At 26.6% G+C, this 20,979-nt stretch overlaps 1 protein-coding gene across 1 annotated transcript in view; it reads left to right on the top strand.

The window, feature by feature from the left end:
* LOC107443686 (Glutaminyl-tRNA synthetase) overlaps positions 1-20,979 on the top strand; it is a 30,413-nt gene that overhangs the window by 8,569 nt on the left and 865 nt on the right. Inside the window, exons 4-18 of the mRNA XM_016057633.4 lie at positions 181-305; positions 2,420-2,477; positions 3,051-3,184; positions 5,771-5,957; positions 7,556-7,743; positions 8,693-8,823; positions 8,919-9,011; positions 10,758-10,895; positions 12,387-12,474; positions 14,463-14,548; positions 15,235-15,394; positions 15,473-15,568; positions 15,652-15,779; positions 18,499-18,565; positions 20,818-20,943. Coding sequence (XP_015913119.4) covers positions 181-305; positions 2,420-2,477; positions 3,051-3,184; positions 5,771-5,957; positions 7,556-7,743; positions 8,693-8,823; positions 8,919-9,011; positions 10,758-10,895; positions 12,387-12,474; positions 14,463-14,548; positions 15,235-15,394; positions 15,473-15,568; positions 15,652-15,779; positions 18,499-18,565; positions 20,818-20,943 — 1,805 coding nt within the window. The remainder of the gene's footprint in view (positions 1-180; positions 306-2,419; positions 2,478-3,050; positions 3,185-5,770; positions 5,958-7,555; positions 7,744-8,692; positions 8,824-8,918; positions 9,012-10,757; positions 10,896-12,386; positions 12,475-14,462; positions 14,549-15,234; positions 15,395-15,472; positions 15,569-15,651; positions 15,780-18,498; positions 18,566-20,817; positions 20,944-20,979) is intronic.

Consider the following 20,979-nt stretch of genomic DNA (forward strand, 5'->3'; position numbering starts at 1 on the left):
TTCACCAAATGTGTTATGTTTTTGCTTTCAGAAAGTGTTATTAATTATTGATGAAGAAAACTTTGGTCTTTAAATTAGCTGTTAAGTTTTATCGTATACCCTTTTACAGGGGTATTTTCTTGTTATCTTATTCTCTTGTTTAATATATGGTATTCGTTTTTCTTGTCTATTTATTTATAGCTGAAGCTCGTAAAGCACTTCCATTTGCTGATGGTAAATTTATTAGAAGTGAGGTAGAACTTCAAGTTTTAGATGTATTGGGACCAAAAACGGAGGCTGATAAAATAAAGCCAGTAAAAACAAAAGTAAGTTTAATGAAAATTCTCTGCAGATTTTGGAAATATTTTTTATTTTAGTGGTTGAAATACTCTTAAAATTATAATTATATTTTTGTTATTATCTTTATAATGTTAATCAGGTCTTATATCTTGTAGTTTAATAACTAATAAGTTTTTGTTAATGTTAATTTAATAAGTTGTTAATAATAATTGATAATTAGTTTAATAAGTTGTGTATTTAGTTGTGTTGATAAACAATTTTGTTATCATTACAAGTTTAGTGGTTTAGATAAGCATTACTGTTTGGAAATGTTAGATTTTTACTTAAAACAATAAATTTTTTATACTCTTTATAATAAATCCTTTCTTTTATATTGTCAAGATGTGTGGTATTTTTTGTACTTGTTAACTTTGAAAATTGCAATAAAGTTTATCAGTAGTTTCTTTAATTTTTTATATTTATTTCTACAATCAGGGAAGATGCTAGGTTAATTGTGTTTGCTGTTGCTTTTTGAACATTAATATTATTTTACTTTTATTTTTTAGCTTATTCACACCGTTCTTCAAAAAAATAGTGATTTTGTAAACTTTTTTAATTAATTATTTAAGTTGTAAGTCTAGGTTTAGCTATGTGTGTGTCTCTGTTTGAAGGATAAAAGTTAACTTTGAACATTGTTTTCTAAAATTCTAATTATATGCAAAAATATGTTTTGACAATTACCATTAAGAATTGGAACATTATATGATAGGGCATCACTCCATTCTTGAGAATCTTTAACAGGATCTAATAATTCTAAACAAAAGAAAAAAAAATTGCATGTTAAATTAACCAATTTCATTAAACTTTCAAAAAACTTATCTTTATTTAAAATTTTTCTAATATCATCAAAAGATGTAATTTGAATTTAGAAGGAAGAAGGTTTTTTATTTATTTATTTACTAAAAATGATTTATTTTTGACCTTTTTTTCATTTGTTACCTGTTTTAATTTTTATTTTTAAGTACGATATAGACGTGTTTGATTTTGTTATCTTTTCTTTTTGTATATATTACACGCACACACATATTACATTACACATGACACACTTGTATTCAATGTGGTTTTTGTTTTATAAAACTTCACATTCATTTCAACATTTCAATCCTTGCCAGTTTTTTTTTTTTTTTTTTTTTTTTTTTTTTTTTTTTTTTTTTTTGAAATTTTCAGCAAATCAATTTTTATTAATGCTTTAATATGGTGTATTTGCATCTTGTTATTCTGTATCATTTTTTTTCTTCATGAATAGCTAAAAAACTTGTTGAGTTTTGAAATAGAAATGCTTTTCAGTATTATATATCTTATATTTTGAAATCACTTCGAATGATATATGCAGTATGTGTTTGTAATGTCTTTCTCTCAACTACTATAAGTTAAAGTGAAAAGTGGTGATTGGTAAATCTCTGACATTTTAATTTTACCTTTAGATCCAGATTATAATTTTAGCTTTCTTTCAGATTGAATATATTTACGTGAATAAAATTTTAAAAAAAATTAAAATTTTTGTAACTCTTAAATTAAAATTAATTTGAATTGTTTTAATAGCCCCCTTAATTGTATCTATTGTAGATCTTTTTATTCATCAAAAATTATACTGTGTAGGCTTTCCCAGAAAGTTTTGAAATTCTCTATTTTTTATTATTTAATAATTTTCTTAATTAATATTTTCAATCTTGCTGCAATTTTTTTTTCAAAAATGTAAAACCCATTTTCCATCTTTATAAGTTTATTTGGAAAATTTTTTAATGGTACATAAATGAAAGTTACTAATAACATAATTGTTGTATTATAATGTTTTATTAACATATATTAAAACAATGTTCAATGTATAAATAACCACCTCTCATTGTGATATTTAAATAAATATTTTTTTATTTCTGTCAGCACTTTATTTTTAGTAAGTTCTCATATAAAAAATTTTCCTTACAACATTTTTTAGCCTTAAAATTATATTTGATTAAATTTCTGTGTTAATTTTACGTATCATTACTATTATTTATTTATTATGTTTTTGTAACACTACATTTTTTTAGAATTTAAATAATTGTAATGTTATATATTTTCTATGTTTTAAAGTTCTAATTTTAGTTTCTTTCTACTAAAGGTTAAAGAAAAAAAGGAAAATATTGTTTCCAACAAAGAGAAAGAAGTTGAAGTAGAAAGTAGGTGAATTTTTGGTTACTTTCCTTATTTAGATGCACAAAAGTAGAAAAATTCTTTTGAAACTAATTTGAAATGTTTTTCTTAACGTATTTATGGGAAAAAAAATGCATAAAGAGATATTTTTCTGTTAAAATGATAAAGAGAAAAATAAATTAAAAAATAAATAGATTAAAAAAATTGCAGATATAATGTAAGCTGCATTCAAATATTTTGTGCAAATATTAATTTTTTTTATTTCCAATCGTTTTGAATCTGAAAGTATTATATGTAACAAGGAGTATTCTGCATTGAAGAAATGAATACATATTTTTGTGAATAATTACAAAACTTTATAAATTTTTTTATTAAATTCTTCTTAAAATAATAATAAATTAAATCAAATAAAGCAAAAATGACCTAAAAGTTATTTTAATTCGATTATTTCAAATAAATTAAAAAAAAACATTTTTTTTTTAAAACCACACATATTTTATGAATCAAGCTTTTTAACAGAATAAAAAAATTTAATAATTTTTAAAAAATAAATAAATATTCACTCTTCATTCTTGTCATTAACCAAAATTTTTTTCCAGGTCGTTCAATTAATGATGTGATGAAAAAGCTCAGCTTTCATAAACCTGGTGAAAATTATAAAACAGATGGATTTGTTATAACACCAAATACAATGGAACTTCTTAAGAAACATTTAGAAGAAACTAAAGGACAGGTACAAATTTTTGTCATGTTATATAGCATTTAATGATTTATTAAAAACCTCCACATATGTTTAAAATTTATTTATTTATAATTTTTCTAAGTATTCCTAAAAATATGGTTTTTGAAGTAAAGGGCAGTTCTGATTTCAAAATTTTTAAATCTCTTGGATTGAGAATAATTTTGCTTTACATTTACTCTAATTTTTTAAGGATTGTTTAGGTACATTTTTAAAAACCAGGCAAGTTTTGTAAATTCATAAATTTTTATTCTCAAATAAATATGAGAATAAATCACTGTGAAAGGTGTTAATCTATCTAAAATCTCGGTTTTGAGAAATATCAAGAATAGTTGCATTTTTTCAATTGCAAATGTTGATTTTTTTATTTAGGGATTTAATTTAAAACTAATTTATTCACTTTAATTACCAAAAACTTAAAATTTTAAGTAGTAAGTCAAAAATTTGTACTGCATTTGTTTTTTGTAATTATTTCTATACTTTTACTTTATTATGATGATTAAATTGATCTTTAAAACTCAAAACTCACTATCAGAAGTGCCATTCAGTTGACTATCAAACCTTTTTGCAAAGTCTTACAGTGAAACCTGTTTAAAAAATAAAGGAAAAACATGTTGATTAAGAGTTTAAGATCTTTGAGAATTAAGGTTTGAGAATTAACATTTTAAGGATTAATTCATATTCTAGGTAAAAATTTGTGTGCGCTTTATTATCTTTAAAGTGTTTATCTTGTGTTTATCATTTGTTGTCATTGTATAAGTGTTTATCATTTTATTATTACCAGGGGGTATGAAAGGGTCACAAAATGATATTTTGTGTAGCAAAGTAAAGCTTGAGTTGGATAGTTTTTACGTTTTTTACATACACTACTTTCAGTATTTAAATTTCGTGTTTGTTGAACTTTGAAGTCTGAAACGTACTTTCTGTTTTAAATTTTTTATAATAGATTTTTCTTCTTAATTTTTCTTCGGCTTTGTTTTAACTTTTTAAAGATCGTAACTTCTAACAATCTTTAAATTGTTTGATTTTTTTCTCTGTCTTTAAAAATTTCACTCTATTTTGTAGTTTAATTAACATAGGGTTTAAAAAATTCTTAATGTCTGTTCTTTTGCTTTGTGAGTTTGTTTTGATTTAATAATTTGTTTATCAGCTCCTCTGGCTTATATGTAAATACCTTTTTTTGCTGGTTTGTAACAAAAAAAGAAGTTTATGTACAACTATGTATAGTAATTTAGATAAATATTATATGTATTCATAGAAAACATACCACCTGTGTAAATGTCGATCCATTGCATATGTCACTGTTTCCCAAACTTATGACTTTTGCCTACCCTTTCTAAATTTTTCGTAGCGCTGTGTACCATTAATAAAAAAATGAATGTATATTTTACTATAAAAAATTGCACAAAAATTTAAAATCACAACTGGCTGTTGATACCACTAATTAATATTACTAACTGTTAACTCTGCAAAAAATAGGCAATAAAAAGATATGTAATCATAAATTTTCATGGCTAACTTAACATGGCTTTTTAAGTAAAAGTTTTTGAAATTTTTGTTTGTTGCAAGATATTTCGCATAAGAAGACGTACCCCTGCTAAACTGTTCCTGTACCCCTGGGGGTACATGTACCACACTTTTTTAATTTGCAAATCGTGCATTGTGATACATGATTTACTTCATTCAGGACTTACTTCACCTTTCATATAATTTCGATTTACATGTAGAATATCGAGATGTGTATAAATGTGATTTAAAAATTATACATAGTAAAATAGTAAAAATTTTGCAATTTCACAAACTTTCAAACATTTCGCTTTGTGTTTTATGGATCTATTTTTAAAAAAATAAAGCTTGGTAGGTCTTAGTTTGTTATTTGTAAAATACTGTTCTACAATAGATTTTGTTATGTTCAAAATAAATTACTGACACTCTGAAGTAACAAATAAATATACTGTTATTAAAATTGAAATAGATAGGCGAAATTGATATATTTTGATATTTTATCGAACTGTGTACTTTTCTTTTAATCTAAAGTTTGATTTAACATATTAAAATAAAGAGTATTTGTATTTTAGTAACCGTGCAATTATATAATAAACTTTATCATTTATTTACTATGCTTGTTTAACCTAATGTTATTTTTTGATTAATTTTAATTTACTTCATTAAATCTTTCATGAAAAGTTTCACTGATGCTAATTTTTAAAAGTTGGCAAGTATCCTATGTCAATTGGAAAAATCTGGTTGGCATATACTGTAATACTTTATCATGCTATTGCTAACTGTAATACTGAATAGGTCCTTGAAAAATTTGATTTTTGGTTCTTAAACATCATAGCGAAGTCCTTGAATTTTTTTTTGAAAATTGAGTGGGAACCCTAAAAAAATTTTTTTTTTTCTCTCATGTTCCTACTTTTATCATATGTTCAATAATGTTTAAGATGACACATGTACTTTGTAGTTAAATTGTTGTTTGAAGATAATTGCTAATTAGCTATTAGCATGTAACTAATTGCTTGATTAAAGTTATTTTAAATCTAAGCTAAATAAAACATTTTTTTTAAATGTTTGTTTCAGGTACGCACTAGATTCCCTCCTGAACCAAATGGCATATTGCATATTGGGCATGCTAAAGCAATAAACATTAATTTTGGTTATGCGCAAGCACATGATGGTATTTGTTTTTTACGATTTGATGACACTAATCCAGAAAAGGAAGAAGAAAAGTTCTTCAGAGAAATTGTTGAGATGGTAAATTGGCTAGGTGCGTGTAAACTGAGGAAGTGAGAAAAGAAAATTTTTTATAAAATTGATTATATTTCATTATGCTTTATTTCTTGATGTAAGATAATTTTTGTAATACAATTTTGCCTTAATTTTCTTAGGAGCGTACTAAAAAAGTAGTTGTAGCGTATTATTTTTTTATTCGATCCTATATTTAAGTTAACTTGATAAAATCTGAATATCACCGTCTTTGAACAGCAGACCCAATTGTTTAAGTTTGCAATTACCAATGTCCAGATCTGTAGCCTTGTAATTTTTATCTCTATCCAGAAGTTCTCCTGGTTCAAGTAGTGGGAGAAATTTGTCTTAATGGAGAACTTTTTGATGAAACTAAGCTGCATTGCATCATATGGAGAGTAAAACCATGACAACCTCCCACAGTTATCCTGACGGCAAAGGGACTCTATTCCAGAATCCGTCTATCACTGAGTATACTTAACATCAGTACTATGGTTGGTGCAAGACAGGCCCAGAATTCATATTGACCAGCCATCGCTGGAATTCAAAAACAGATCACCTCATTGGTAGGTGCTCTTGTCACCTGATCCACCTTGGCTCTTGTGTATTCATTGAGAAAAAAGTAAAATACCTATTCTAAGCTTTAAATAAATTTTAGTCATATTTATATTTGACTTATAAATATCTAAATAACATGACCCAGTGAGTACAGTTTGAAAAATTTTAATAAATGAAGCTATATGTAATTAAGGATAAACTTGAATGTCCTGCAACTTGGTTGTACACCCCATGGCAGAACGTTACAGAGTTCTTGCAGAAGAATTTTTCGTTTGGGAAATTTTGCTTTTCTTTTCTGCTGAAATTTTCAAGAGATTTTATCTTTTCTTCAGAATCATATTCAAAAGATGCCTTTCTCGTGCATTGGAGTGGTAAAAAAATGCCTGTGTCTTTTCTATTCTCATTGGAGGATTATGAAAAGTAAAGAATAATGAAGTAAAAAATTTGGTTTTCTTTTCTGTGGAAATATTTGTTCTAATTTTTTCTTGCAGTAATTACTACTGATTTCCACATAGCTTTTTAAAACCGATATTATTTATCACAACTAAATCTCGAAATGAAAACACGCATCTAGTAACCCCTTTTTTGAAGAGTCCGATTCTCGAGATTTCGTCGTCTTTTCTTTTTACGGCAGTTAACTGCTACAGATTTTACATTTTTTTAAATGTGATGATGAATTAAAAATGCGAAAAAGGAAATAATTGATGTGTTATCTTTCTACAAAATGCGAGAATATCGCCCATAATATTAGTATAAAAAAATCACATATTCGATTAAAAAAATTAATATTTTTTATTTATTTAATTTAAATATTATTATTTTTTTTTTTGAAGTTAACGTTTCGATTACTTTAAACTAGTAACATATATATTTGTTATTTTTAACTATCTTGCAGAAAGATATTAGTATTAGAGAGGTATGCCACAGAAAGCCTGATAAAATTCTGTCACCTATTACATAACATATTTATTATTATTGTTGGTTCATTTTATCAGATTGTGGACTGTGATTGTGCACAATTTTAATGTCTTTAGCATTTTAATAAAAGTTTTATAAATTTAGGTTACAAGCCTTCAATAATAAGTCATTCATCAGATTATTTTGACCAGTTGTATGAATTTGCCTGTACTCTCATTAAGAAGGATTTAGCATATATTTGCCATCAAAAGCAGGAAGAGTTAAAAGGATTCAATCCACCTCCATCTCCTTGGAGGAATCGTCCAGTCAAGGAAAGTCTTCAGCTGTTTCAAGTAATTTGTCCTTTTTTCTTAAATTAAACATTTTGTTTAATTCTAAAGAAATAAATTTAACAGTTTTTTTTGCTTAAACCCTAATTATTTGATGTATTTTTCTGCATATTTGACTTTTTATGCAAAATTTTATGACAACCCCTCCGGTTGATGGTAACCATCTTCTTGGATAGTGCAACATAGTTAAAAAATTTTGTATTGCTCACACAAAATGATATCACTAGAATTTTGTACAAGTAAAAATATGTTAAACTTTAACAGATTTTGAAAAATTGATTTAGTTTAATTGATTTAGATAAATATTAGTTCAGTTTAATCTGCTTTAATTTAATCTACACTTTTTTGATTTTCAGAAGCATATCATTTTTATTAAAGAAGAAAAAGTTCATCATTTTGCTTTGTAATGCTTTCTCTATTATCCTATATATTATCTTGAAAACAATTCGCACATTAATGCATTTCTTAGCACTTGTAAGAAAAGTTTTAATGAAAGGGTGTGTTCTTCATATGTTAAAAGAAAACAGTTCATATTTACACAGACCATCTCCTTCAAAAAAAAATTTGTGAAACATGTTTTTTATATTTTATTTTAAACAAGTATCATACTGTTTAAATTGTCTAATGTCTGATTTGATAAATTAAATGTTTTACACCAATTTTTTTATTACAAAAAATTAAAAATTTTTTATTATTATTATATATTTCGCTTTTGGGTATGCTAGGATATGAAAAATGGTAAAATCGGTGAAAGTGATGCTACTTTACGAATGAAGTTAACTTTGGAAGAAGCGAGACAAGACCCAGTTGTCTATCTATGTCTGATATCTAATGTCTGATTTGATGAATTGAATGTTTCACACCAATTTTTTTATTGCCACATATTAAAAATTTATTATAATTTTTTAATATTTATTATTATAATTGTATATTTTGCTTTTGGGTGTCTTAGGATATGAAAAATGGTAAAATCGGTGAAGGTGAGGCTACTTTACGAATGAAGTTAACTTTAGAAGAAGGGAAACAAGACCCAGTTGCCTATCGTATTAAATTCCTTCCCCATCATAGAACAGGTGATAAATGGTTTGTAATAGTTCTACATGTCTTCTTATTAAGTTTTGTGTATATTGTGCATTTTCTGTGATGGTTTTCAAATAAATTGTTTGTTTATTTCACAGGTGTATCTATCCCACATATGACTTTACTCATTGTCTTTGTGATTCTCTGGAAAATATCACTCATTCCTTATGTACAAAAGAGTTTCAATCTAGGTATGAAATAATCCATGATATTTTTTGTTACCTTGTGCATAATCTGAAATTAAATTACAATTTTTCAAGAAGCAAGAATTGCAGTTACCAATTTTTATTATACAAAAGCTCTATAAAATTTTTTAAATTTTTTTTAATCATCAATAGGGATGTAACGAATATTTGGCCAATATTCAGTATAAGGGCCAAATTATTTGGAAAAGTGGTTTTTTATAAAAGTATTTTCGAATTTTTTATTTTATTTATTATTATTATTTTTTAATATGATTTGATTTGACAAAGAATAATCTAAAGTTGTAATTTTTACTATCATTATAAATAGCTTTTATACCTATTTATTAAGTTCTATTACTTGCAAAAGACTTTTAAATTTGTGTTCTGGTGGACAAATGGAAAAGTAACATTTGAAGAATTGAAATTAGATTACTTTATACAGAACGAGGATTTTTGCACAGCTGATTTAAAATTTTGTTCAGGCCAGTCAACTTTATCATTTTTTTTCACCACTCTTTGTTTTAAGAATTAAGAATATTTTTTGCTGTTTTTATGTTTTTAAAATAGCAATGTATTTTAACATAGAATCTCTGATAGATTTTATTCTTTTACTGTTACTTTTTTCCTGTACTTTAAGACAGATTCCCAGTAACATATAAAACTGTGATTTCCAAAGTTAAAGTTATATTTTGAGAACTAAGAACAATTCTTTTTGTTTCTCTTTTGCTTTTTTTTATTAACTTTTTCTTTTAATCAGCATTTTTATTATGGCACAGTGTTTTTTTAAAGAACGTTAATAATTTCTCGTTATTTCTTTCTACATATATGGCAATGTAAAGAAGTTGGATTGTGATTTTTACTGTTAAATTTTTCATTTGAAAATTAAAAACAATTATTGTTTTGGTTGCTATTAAGTTTTTTCTTTTTTCTAAAATGCTTTTGTTTTATCAGGCTTTTTATTATGATGCAGCTATTAAAACAAAAGTATTTTAAAGAATTCTCATAGAAATCCCTGGTTCCTAGCATCAATTATTCCTAAATAAATGCCTAGGGATCCAGGCTAGCCTGGTTGGTAGGGCATTGGACTCACTTTCATGAGAGCGGGAGTTAGAATCAAGCCGACCGAAGAATCCCCGTGTATTAAATGGTGATAGGTGCACATTAAATCTATCATGGTCACAAAGTCTTCCAGGTTCCCATAACAAATCAATATCTCTGTGGGTACTGATCCAGAAGTTCTCGTCTTCTGGATTGGGTTCAAAATTACAAGGCTACCGAGTTGAAGATTAGTAGGCGTAAACTCAAATTTGGGTCGGCTGTTCAATGACGGTTACAAAAATAAATGCCTAGAGTACAGCAAAGTCTGAATATAAATGGAATCAAGAAGAGTGAGATTACACATGTTTTAATTCCTTAATAAACTACCTATTACAACACTCATGAAGAAGAGTGAATAAAGTTTTCAAACAAGAATAATATGATTGATGAATTTACTGAATCCTTTGCAAAGAAATTTTTAAAAGGTTAAGAATTCATGTGGAGAAGATTTTTTTTTTTTTGCAGTTGCATGAAACAATCATGTTTACTATGCAAAAAATCATTTTAAGTGAAAGTTGACTTAAAGATTCATATTAATTAATTTTGTTTTGTTTTTTCCTAATTGAATGCAAATTATGCTTTATACTTTATTTTCCTTAGTGTAATGTTTATATTTTTCGTGATTTTGACTGAAGTATTCTTTTACAATTTTAGGCGATCTTCATATTATTGGTTATGCAATGCATTGGATATTTATTGTCCTGTACAGTGGGAATATGGTAGATTAAATATGAATTACACTGTAATATCAAAAAGGAAAATCCAGAAATTGATTTCAGAAGGTATTGTGAGGTAAGTTTTTTTCCACCTTAGTTTCCTATTATGCTAAATGTATTAAACTTATTATAAAAAAATTCACTCTCATAGGTATGTGCAGATAAATAGATCTGAATCAATACAAATACAATATCTATTAATTCTTATAAATGTAAAATGCTTTTTGTTAGCTTGTTTTTTTAATCAGTCTACAGTTTGGTCAGTTAGATTTTTTTTAATAAACTATTCATATATTTTTTTATGACTTAATCTTTAATATTACTACTTTCAAGTTTTATACATTTTATTATTTATAAATCTTCTACACTGACAAATTCCTTCAGGTATTTGATATCAAACCTTCTTAGTTTTTTAAATTGTGGTTGTTCAAAATAAAGAGACACATAAACTATCCATGTAATTACATTCATTAAAGGATAAATATATGGTAAAATGAAAATAAAAGCCATCACTTCATTGTTTGCTAATTACTGTTTTAAAGTATTTGATAAAAACTATTAGTTTTATGTGATAAATAATTGGTAGAGGCTTTTTCACACAATTTATTTACTGAAATTCAATATTATTTTTGTTAATACCATGCATTAAAAAAAACAACAACTTAGGAACTTTTTTTAAACGAATTCTGCATGTATTTCTTGATTTCATTGTCCAATTTAAATTTAGATCTCATCAAAGGTGACAGGTTGATATGGACTTAAAGGTAGTTGTTTTGATGTCTGTTTACTTTTCAATGTTAAGTTGTAGTGGATCCACATATTTTAATAGTGTTGCCACCTATTCTCGGTAATTACACAAACAGTTTCATGGCTAAGCGCCCTGTTCTAGAAATCACATTTACAATCTGTTGCCAAACTGTTTGTTTTGATAGGTCTCCAATTTTACAACATACTGGTTTTGCTCCAAGTAATGATATGCTCTTTTCCAGTATCATACTCCTGTCGGAAAGTGCTTGCTTTATTCCTTAATTCTGTACTGGGACGTAGAGTGCTTTCCATTTACTGACGAATTTCACAATATTCTGCGCCTTTTGCTTTCAGAAATTGCTCAACACTTAACTTATTCTATTTGAGTATCATTATTTTCGGCTTTTAGATGCAATGATCATCCTTTTATCAAGCTGCTTTATCATCCTTTTATCATTAATTGTGCAAAAACCATCATCTAGGAAGTGAATTCTTTTCATTATACAAACACCTACATTTTTCAGTTATTATAACTACCATAATTTTGGCTAAAAAGCACCTGACATTTTTTTTTACTGTACTTAATATATAATGTTTATAAACAAAATCTATGACACTTTGGTATTGTGTCTTAGAAATTGAGATAAATTTTTTCTCAAATTCTGAATTGTTATATTCAATGTATTTTTTTCTCCAAATATAATTCAGATTGTACTGACCATTGTTTTTATAACTCAGACTTTAACACACTTACTTTTCTACTTTTAGTAGACTTCTTTTTCACTAACTTCTATTACTATTATTTAATTTTTCTTTTTAGGGACTGGGATGACCCTAGACTTTTTACATTAACAGCTTTACGTCGCCGTGGTTTTCCCTCTGAGGCTATACAAAGTTTCTGTGTTGAGGTAAGGAATTTTAATAAAAAAATTTTTTTTTGCTCTCTTATAAGATTTAATTATTTTTTTATATCTTAATATTATTCTTATTCTATTTTTATTTGTAAATAAATGTCATATAGTAGTGGAAAAAGTGTGAGACCGCTAGTTAATTTTAAAATTAGATGATGTTAAAAACTATTGGAACTGTCATTGTTTCAGAAGTGATACTTAAAAGCATATAAGAGCAAATAATATAAAACATCATTTTTTAAGTATTATTTTGGGCTAATTGAATGCCGAATAAGTCCAATTGTAAATTTTAACTAATATAAATCCATTGCAAAAAGCTTAGACTAGTAATAATGCTGATTAAAAAAATGCTTCGTAATCAAAGTTTTAGCTATAGATCATATTTCTTTTAATCAAATTACTTTCAAAAAACGTTATTGAAAAGATTTTACAAGGGTTTTATAAGTTAAGATGAGAAATCATTGTAACGACAATTTGATTATCACTTCATATTCCCATTGTTTTCGATCGAGACACTATCCAATTTTCCGAGAATCTTGACTTGGAGTATTTAGGAATATAGCTACCCAGTCTTGCCTGCCAGTTTTATCCAATAAAGTTGATTCAGCCCAATTAAATAAAAAAAGTCTTTTACGGTTAAATTGATTTTTAAGCCAGAAATCTGTTCAAGTGTGCTTATTTTCTTTCAAAATTTTATTAAAAGATTAGGAAAGTTTAATTTAAAATTTATATTCTTTGAATTTCAAGGGATAAAATTTTTTCAAACAGTTTAAATTGATTGATGATATGTGTAATTAAATTTTGCTAATACATTTTAGATTTTATGTAATTTAAAAACTATAATACATATTCATAAAAATATTAATTTTGAGAGAATAATTATAAAAAAACTGACACTTCTTATATCTGATTGTTAAGGCTGTTATATATGGAGAATCGTTCAATTGACGACTTTTGAGTTTTCGTTTCTGCCCTAAAAATTACATAATAATCAATAAAATCCTTTATTATATTCTTTATTCAAAAATAGAAATATAAAAAAAATGTGTTGAATGAAAATTGATGAAGAATGAATAATCTTCCAGAAACAGAACTACTATTCAAAATAAAAATTTATATAATATATTTGTGTTATATTTGGTGTAAATTTAAGGTAAATTCATTTTAAAATAAGTTAGATTTTTTTTTTTACAGCTTTACTCAAGAACAGTATACTCTATATCCTATCGTATAAGTCAACCCCCCTTTTTTGATAGCAAATACTGGTATATCATGTGTATAAGTTGAGCACTGAAAAAAAACCAAATGTTTTTGTAAAATCTTTTAAAAAGCGTGACATTTTGTATTTTTTGGCGGTGGTGAAGATGATATTTTGAGGGGCTTTATTTAGATAAAGTAAAATCCTTGAAGAGTGAGATCCGTATGATAACACAACACTGCCAACCTAATTGAATCCGACATGACTTATTTTGTTCTGGAATCATTAAATTGTTAGCTTTGTAGTATGTTTTAAAAGTTCCGTGTTATATTTTTTGAAATACTTTTGAATAAATTAATTGAATAAACAATCTTTTCTTAGTCTTAGTTTTTTTCAGATTGTAATTTAAAGTATTGTTTCTAAGAAAAACCTCTATATGAAAAGAAAATATGAGGAGGGAAAATCTAAAATGAATTGTATATAAATATTAAAAATAGTTTTTGGAAAGGGAAAATTAATACAGAGTTATTTATAGCTATCTCATTGCTTATAATTCATCAATATTTCATTAAGGGAAAGTCAGATTTTATTACCCGTGTATATGTGGACTACTTGATTTTTGTAAAACTTAGGTTTATTTGAAAAGTCGACTTACTATATTATATGGTATTTAAATTTTTTATATAAAAAGTATTTTTAAATCAACATTTTGTAGTACATTATTATTCTAAAGACATTCTTTAATTAACAATTTCTGATGTTAGACTAAATCTTCTGTTTATTATAGCTTGGTGTAACTGGAGCTCAATCTGTAGTTGACCCTCAAATGCTTGAAGCACATGTGAGAAATGTGCTAAATGTTACTGCACCAAGGTATGTTCACCAATGTTACAGCACCAATTCTTCACTAATTATATCAAAAAGTTATGCTCTAGTTAATATAACTTGTAACAAAAAAAAATTTTTGGTGTTGAAAACTATTTGAAATTAAAAAGACAATTATTTCATTGACATTTTGTGTTTAAATATAATTCCAAAATTATGAAATCATTTTTGACAATGAAGATATTATCCTGAATAACTTTTGTTCTATGATACAGGTTTTTGCATTCTCGGGACCAATCATAATAGCTCAAATGATCGACCTCAAATAAGCTGAATAATGTTGTCTATGTTTTATATTAATGAAATTGGACACAAAAATGTGGTTTCTCCAAATTAAAAATTTTTTACGACGAAATATCGGGTAACTTTTTTTTGTGTCAGATCAACACAGTGAACTGAATCATAAGACGTGGTTCCTGGTAGATTACTGAGGTCAAGCATCACTGACACTTGTCAATGATGTTTGATTTTATATATTTCTCATATATAAATTTATTCTCATATATTTTTCTCATCTCTGAATCTTTTTTTGCAATCATTAAAATTGTGATAAATAAATAAAGAAGACACTGTGTTTATAATAATATTACTAAATGAATTGAATTAAATTTTAATTCATTTAGTAGACTACTTTATGCACACTTTAAATGTTTTTCCCCCCTTTATAAATTTAGAGCTATGGCAGTTTTGGAGCCTCTAAAAGTCAAAGTCAGCCTAAATATAGAAACACCTATTTTAGTTGATGTTCCTAATTTTCCTGCTGATTCTTCAAAAGGAACACACAAAGTCACATTTTCAGATGTCATATACATTGAACAGTCTGATTTTAAAGAGGTATTCAAAGTGCATTGAAATTCAAAATGTGTATTGCAATTGTAAGTTAATTCAATACTAATCCCAATTTTATTAAAGGTGTTACCAAATAGTCAATATAAGAGATTAACCATTGCTCAACCAGTTGGACTTAGGCATACTGGATATGTTATATCTGTTACAGAAGTTATCAAGGTAGGCGTATACCGATAATTTTAAGCGAGTTAACATTGGAGTCAGTTTTATTATTCTTTAAAATAAATTTGGTGTTTTAAAAGGATGAAAACAAAGGAATTAAAGAAGTTAGAGCTATTGGTACACCAGTCAGTGCAACTAACAAGCCAAAAGCATTTATTCATTGGGTAGCTGATCCGATTATATGTGAAGTTAGACTCTATGACCGATTGTAAGTATTAAAATTGAGTTGATAATATGTTATATTTTTTATTTTAATATATTGGAATTAGATGATACTGAGCAAGTTGATCAACCCTTGTACAATTCCAAAACCTTTATGACTAATTGTTGTTAGTTTATTGAATATAAGTACTGTGATGTATTTCATATTTTGGGTGACTAACCTACGGCCCGCCGACTATTGATGAGCTTCCCGCAAAAACTTTGAACCACAATAAAAATTTTTTTAAAAGAAGTCTAAAATTTTGAATTGCATATTTGAGTCATCACTTTCTGGCATGTTCATTCCGCACATATTCTATTATAAATCATGTTTCACGATCTCTTATTTCGTGGTAATTGCTTTGAAATTCGGCATGATTTTAAAAAAAAATCCAATATTTTTAATATATTACAATATGTGAATTTCGAATTTGAGTAATTACTTTTGACTCATTTTATTTTTGTCGATTTCATCTTCACCTTAAATCCAATCATATTTTGATAATTTCTTTCGATCGTTTTTGCAGTTGTAACTACTATTAATTTCCTTGTGGTTTTTAAAATTCCGATACATTTAATATGATATTACGTATTGTGAGTTATAAATCGCACATCTGATCGATTACTTTTTAGCATGCTTTATGTGGGTCAATGTTGAGATGTTGTCAATGGTAAATCTAAATGATTTTTTCTTTTATGTTTTTTTTAAAGGCTGTTATTGGTATGCTTTTTGATGTAATTTTCGAAATTCAGTGTTTTTACTAAGAAATTTCAGTACACGAGTTTTAAATCGCACATTTAAATAGTCACTTCTTGAGCGCTTTGTTTGTGCCGATTTTATCATAAATCCAAGTTATTTTTCAACCAATTTTTAGGCAGTTATTGCTCTGCATTCCCATGTGGTTTTAAAAATTCCAATTTTTAATATAACATTCCAGTTTTAAATAATTACTAATTCTCTGTGTTGGTTTCATTGTAAATTTTAATGCTTTTTTGGCATTTATTATGATGTTTTTCCACGTGATTTTGACGATTCCAATTTTTTTTAACTACGATGTTATTGCGACACGCGAATTTCTAATCACTCATTTAAGTAATTACTTTTTGTTATAATTTTGTGCCTATTTTATTTTTGTCGATTTGATCTATTATTTTGTCCTATTTCATCGTAAATCCAAATTATTTTTCACCGTTTTTTCGTCAGTTGGTGCATTGCAGTTGCATTTGGTATTTAGAATCCCAATATTTTAATACAATGTTATTGCAATATGAGAAATTTGAAAAGGGGGAAGGAACGTGAATTTTTAAGCTGCTCTCTGTTAGTAGTTTAGTTTTAAATTTGTTGTTTATTTTATATTTCTAAAGGGGAAAAAAAAAGTTTCCTGTTTAAAATTCATAAAATCTATAATAATTCGCGAAATAAACATATCTGAAGTATTAATACCAAATAAATATCGAATCTTAATTTTTACTATAATGGCTTTATTTTAATTTTCCGTATTTGTTTAAACCCTATAAATTTTGCTTAATTAAAATATTTCGTTTGAATATATATTTTATTATNGGTGGGAAAGACTTTAAAACAAAACTTACAACAGTTACTTTTCTCAACAACTGAAATTTAGAATAGTGTGATTAAGAAATATATGCGAACTGTTTTCGATTTCAAATTAATATTGAAATGCACAGGTTTAGAATTTTCTACAGTGAAAAGTTTTCGGAACTTCAGTGTTAAAAAAAGTATACAAAAGCTAGACGTTAAGAACGTATCCAATGAGCGAGCATCGGATTGCGAAGCAATCCGAAATGAACTGCGGAAACAGTTCCGGGGATTGGCGAGCAGGGGGCGAAGCCTCCTAGTCTATAATAATTCAAGAAATAAACATATCTGAAGTATTAATACCAAATAAATATCGAATCTTATTTTTTACTATAATGGCTTTATTTTAATTTTTAGTATTTGTTTAATTAAAATATTTCGTTTGAATATATATTACTCATTAAAATATGTATTTATTTATATTTTTTTATAATTTCATTTCGTGAGCATTAGTTTTTCTTTTTTTTTTGTTGTTAGAATTTATTTAAATGAATTTTTGTATCGCATGATATGTTTAAAAAAAAACTATTTCTTTTCTTCTATATTTATATGTATTTTTAATATATCAATTTTTTAATGAAGGGAAAAATATGCTTTTCCATTTTGGAGCAAATTTTAATAGTCAAAAATATTTATTTTTGTGTAAATATATTACCAATTTCACCGTTAAAAAATTTAGTGCTTAGAACACTAATGTTTATAATAAAAATATCTTATTTGCTGTTAACATGTCTAAATATTGTGTATGGCCCTTCGTTATTCAACTTGCTGTGCAAGTAGCTCTGCACTAAAAAAGATATGCACTCCAATATTATGGGATTTGTAATAAGCTTTACCTTTTGACCATGAAATATCCAAGTTATATTCAACTTCCACATGATTCAAAGAATGTTTGCAATTTCAACTGTAATTATTGTCTACCCTAGACTGCATAAGTGGGCATGTTTACGATTTATCTTCAGTCATCAAACTTAAGTTCAATTCAGTTAAAATATACATCGCAAATTATTTTCTCAATTCCAAAACGTTGAATAAAATTTCTTCACATATTTGACCAACAGAAGTTGAAAAAAAAATTTTTTTTTTTAAAGTTTTAATGAAATTTATGAAATATTTTATTTTGAAGATTTCATCACAAAAACCCTGAAGATCCTAAAGAGGTACCTGGTGGATTTGTCTCTGACTGTAATCTAGTAAGTTAATTACAAATACTGATGTGATTTTTTGTAAAATTTTAATTATGTTAAAATTTGATCCTGATTTGTTTTTATTTCTTATGATGATTTAAGTAAAAAGATGTTGAATTTTCCCTCCATATTCAAATAATAATAATGCAATTCTCACACATTGTATCCAGTAGAAATTTAAATAAGTTTAATAGAATTTTTTTCTCTCATCTAAAATGATTAGCTAAATAATGTCTTGGGCAGAAAACAATTATTAAATTTTTAAAGTTACTGAAAATTAAATAAGAATTTTAAAAAAAAAAGAAACTTTGTAGATAAAGTTGTATAAAATTTTATTCCAATCAAAATATATATTAAATCTAAGGAATGAATCTGTATTAATACAATAAAAAGTTTTAAGATCTTTTAATTTTAATGTCTTTAATTATTCTGTTTATTCTTAAAAAATAAAAATGATTGTGAAGCTGTGATGGAGTTTGGTAAATGACTGGTTCTTAAGGGGCAGAGCTCCCAAGTATTTTTATAAAAATTTAAAAATACATATGATAAGCTTTATTAATTTTTTTTTTTTTGAATAAAAGATGGATTAAGATATGTTAAGATACTAGATAATTCACTATTTTTAAGTTAGCAGATCATCAATTGTATAACATTGATTTTAGTAATTTAGGATTAACTACATACTTTAACCTAAAAGGATATGACATACTTTATACTATGTAGATTAAAGCAAAGAAATATGAATAAAGCACAAATGAAAGTACAGAAATGCACATACTGTAGTTTCGATTTTATGAACAAGAATCTTCCTCAGTGTCTTAACACCAAATTAGACGTAAAAAGACAAACATGTAAAAAGTGGTTCGACCAATAAGGTTAGAGAAACAAGTTTGAACAAAATAATAAAAGAAGGGAGATAAGAAACAGGTGTGTGTGTGTGTGAGGGGTGTCTAATCCCTAGGGTGCAAAGTATTAAATTAGAATAGATTTCCAACATTGGGAAATGGTAGGGTACTAGAAAGATCGTTACCTAAATTTTTAAAAATGTGGAATGATTCCCAAAAATCAAGTTCAGTGGATGAATGATTTTAGTAGAAGAAAACTCAAATCTGTGATCAAAATTCCAACTATACAGGGCCATGTAAAATAAGTTAATTTCCTGTTTCCCAAACCTCTTACACCTGTTACTTATCTCCCTCTGCCTATATTGGTTAAACCTCTTAGTACATGAATGTCTCTTTACTTCTCTACAAGCATTAAGCACTGAGGAATTTTTTTTTATAAAACCGAAACTATGGTATGTCCATTTCTGTACTTATTTATGTTTTATTTACATTATTTTTTTTGAGTTAATCTATATACTTTTAAATCTAATTTGTTGTGCTCCTTGTCCTGTTGCTTTCCACATCTATGCAAAAACAACCATAGTTATGCATGCTCTAATTTTTATCAACAAGAAAATTTTGTGTATTAGAATGTTACAGTACAGAACCCGTTATCCGGAAAACCAAAAAACCGGAACAAAATTCGATAAATTTTCGCGCCATTTAGAAGAAAAAATTTTTTTTCCTCATAAGATTTTAGGATTTTTTTTCTTTTTTGAAAGATGTTTACCTTACCATCATTTTGGAAATAATCATTAGTGTATTCCTTCATCGTTTTTTCTTCTTTTTAAGATTATTTCCAAAAAAAAATTTTTTTTGTTGGGTTTAACAATAAACAAACGGCTTTTTGTAGCGATTCAGAAAACCGGAAAAATCAGTTATCCGGAATAGCGATGGTCCCGATCATTCCGGATAATCGGTTCCCTACTGTACTATCAAAATAATGACTGAATTAGTTTTATTTCTTTTAACCTAACAACTATTTTACCTTGGCTCAAGTTGGACTCAATATGGGTTCTATTTGAACATGCACCATAGGACCAATTTTAAGATGTTTTTATATTGGTCCTATATGGGACCAATATAGGGCTTATATTGGCTGAATAATGAATATAAAATATCTGATGAATCTGAGGGCAGATATTGGATGTAAAGTGGTTGTATCAGACAATTCTTTACAGGGCCAATATCTGGAAATATTGATTCTTTGAACTCTTATTGGGCCAAGATTTGTGAATATTGGTACAATGAGGGCTCAAGTTATTTTGCTGCTAGGGTATAATCAACAATATTAGATGTTCATATAAGTATATGTGCTATTATTAATTCATATATTTGAAATAATTACAATTAAACACTAATTATTTTTCATAGGAATCTCTTAAATGCATACCAAATGCTATGGTAGATCAGTCTGTGAAGGGAGCTAAACTCTATGATCGATTCCAGTTCGAAAGGCTTGGCTTCTTTAGTATTGACAAGGATTCTAGTGATAATAAAGTAAGTTGATATTCTATTTATTTAGCTTATAAAAAA

Source organism: Parasteatoda tepidariorum, chromosome 5, assembly GCF_043381705.1.
Source record: "Parasteatoda tepidariorum isolate YZ-2023 chromosome 5, CAS_Ptep_4.0, whole genome shotgun sequence".
Classification (NCBI taxonomy): domain Eukaryota; kingdom Metazoa; phylum Arthropoda; class Arachnida; order Araneae; family Theridiidae; genus Parasteatoda; species Parasteatoda tepidariorum.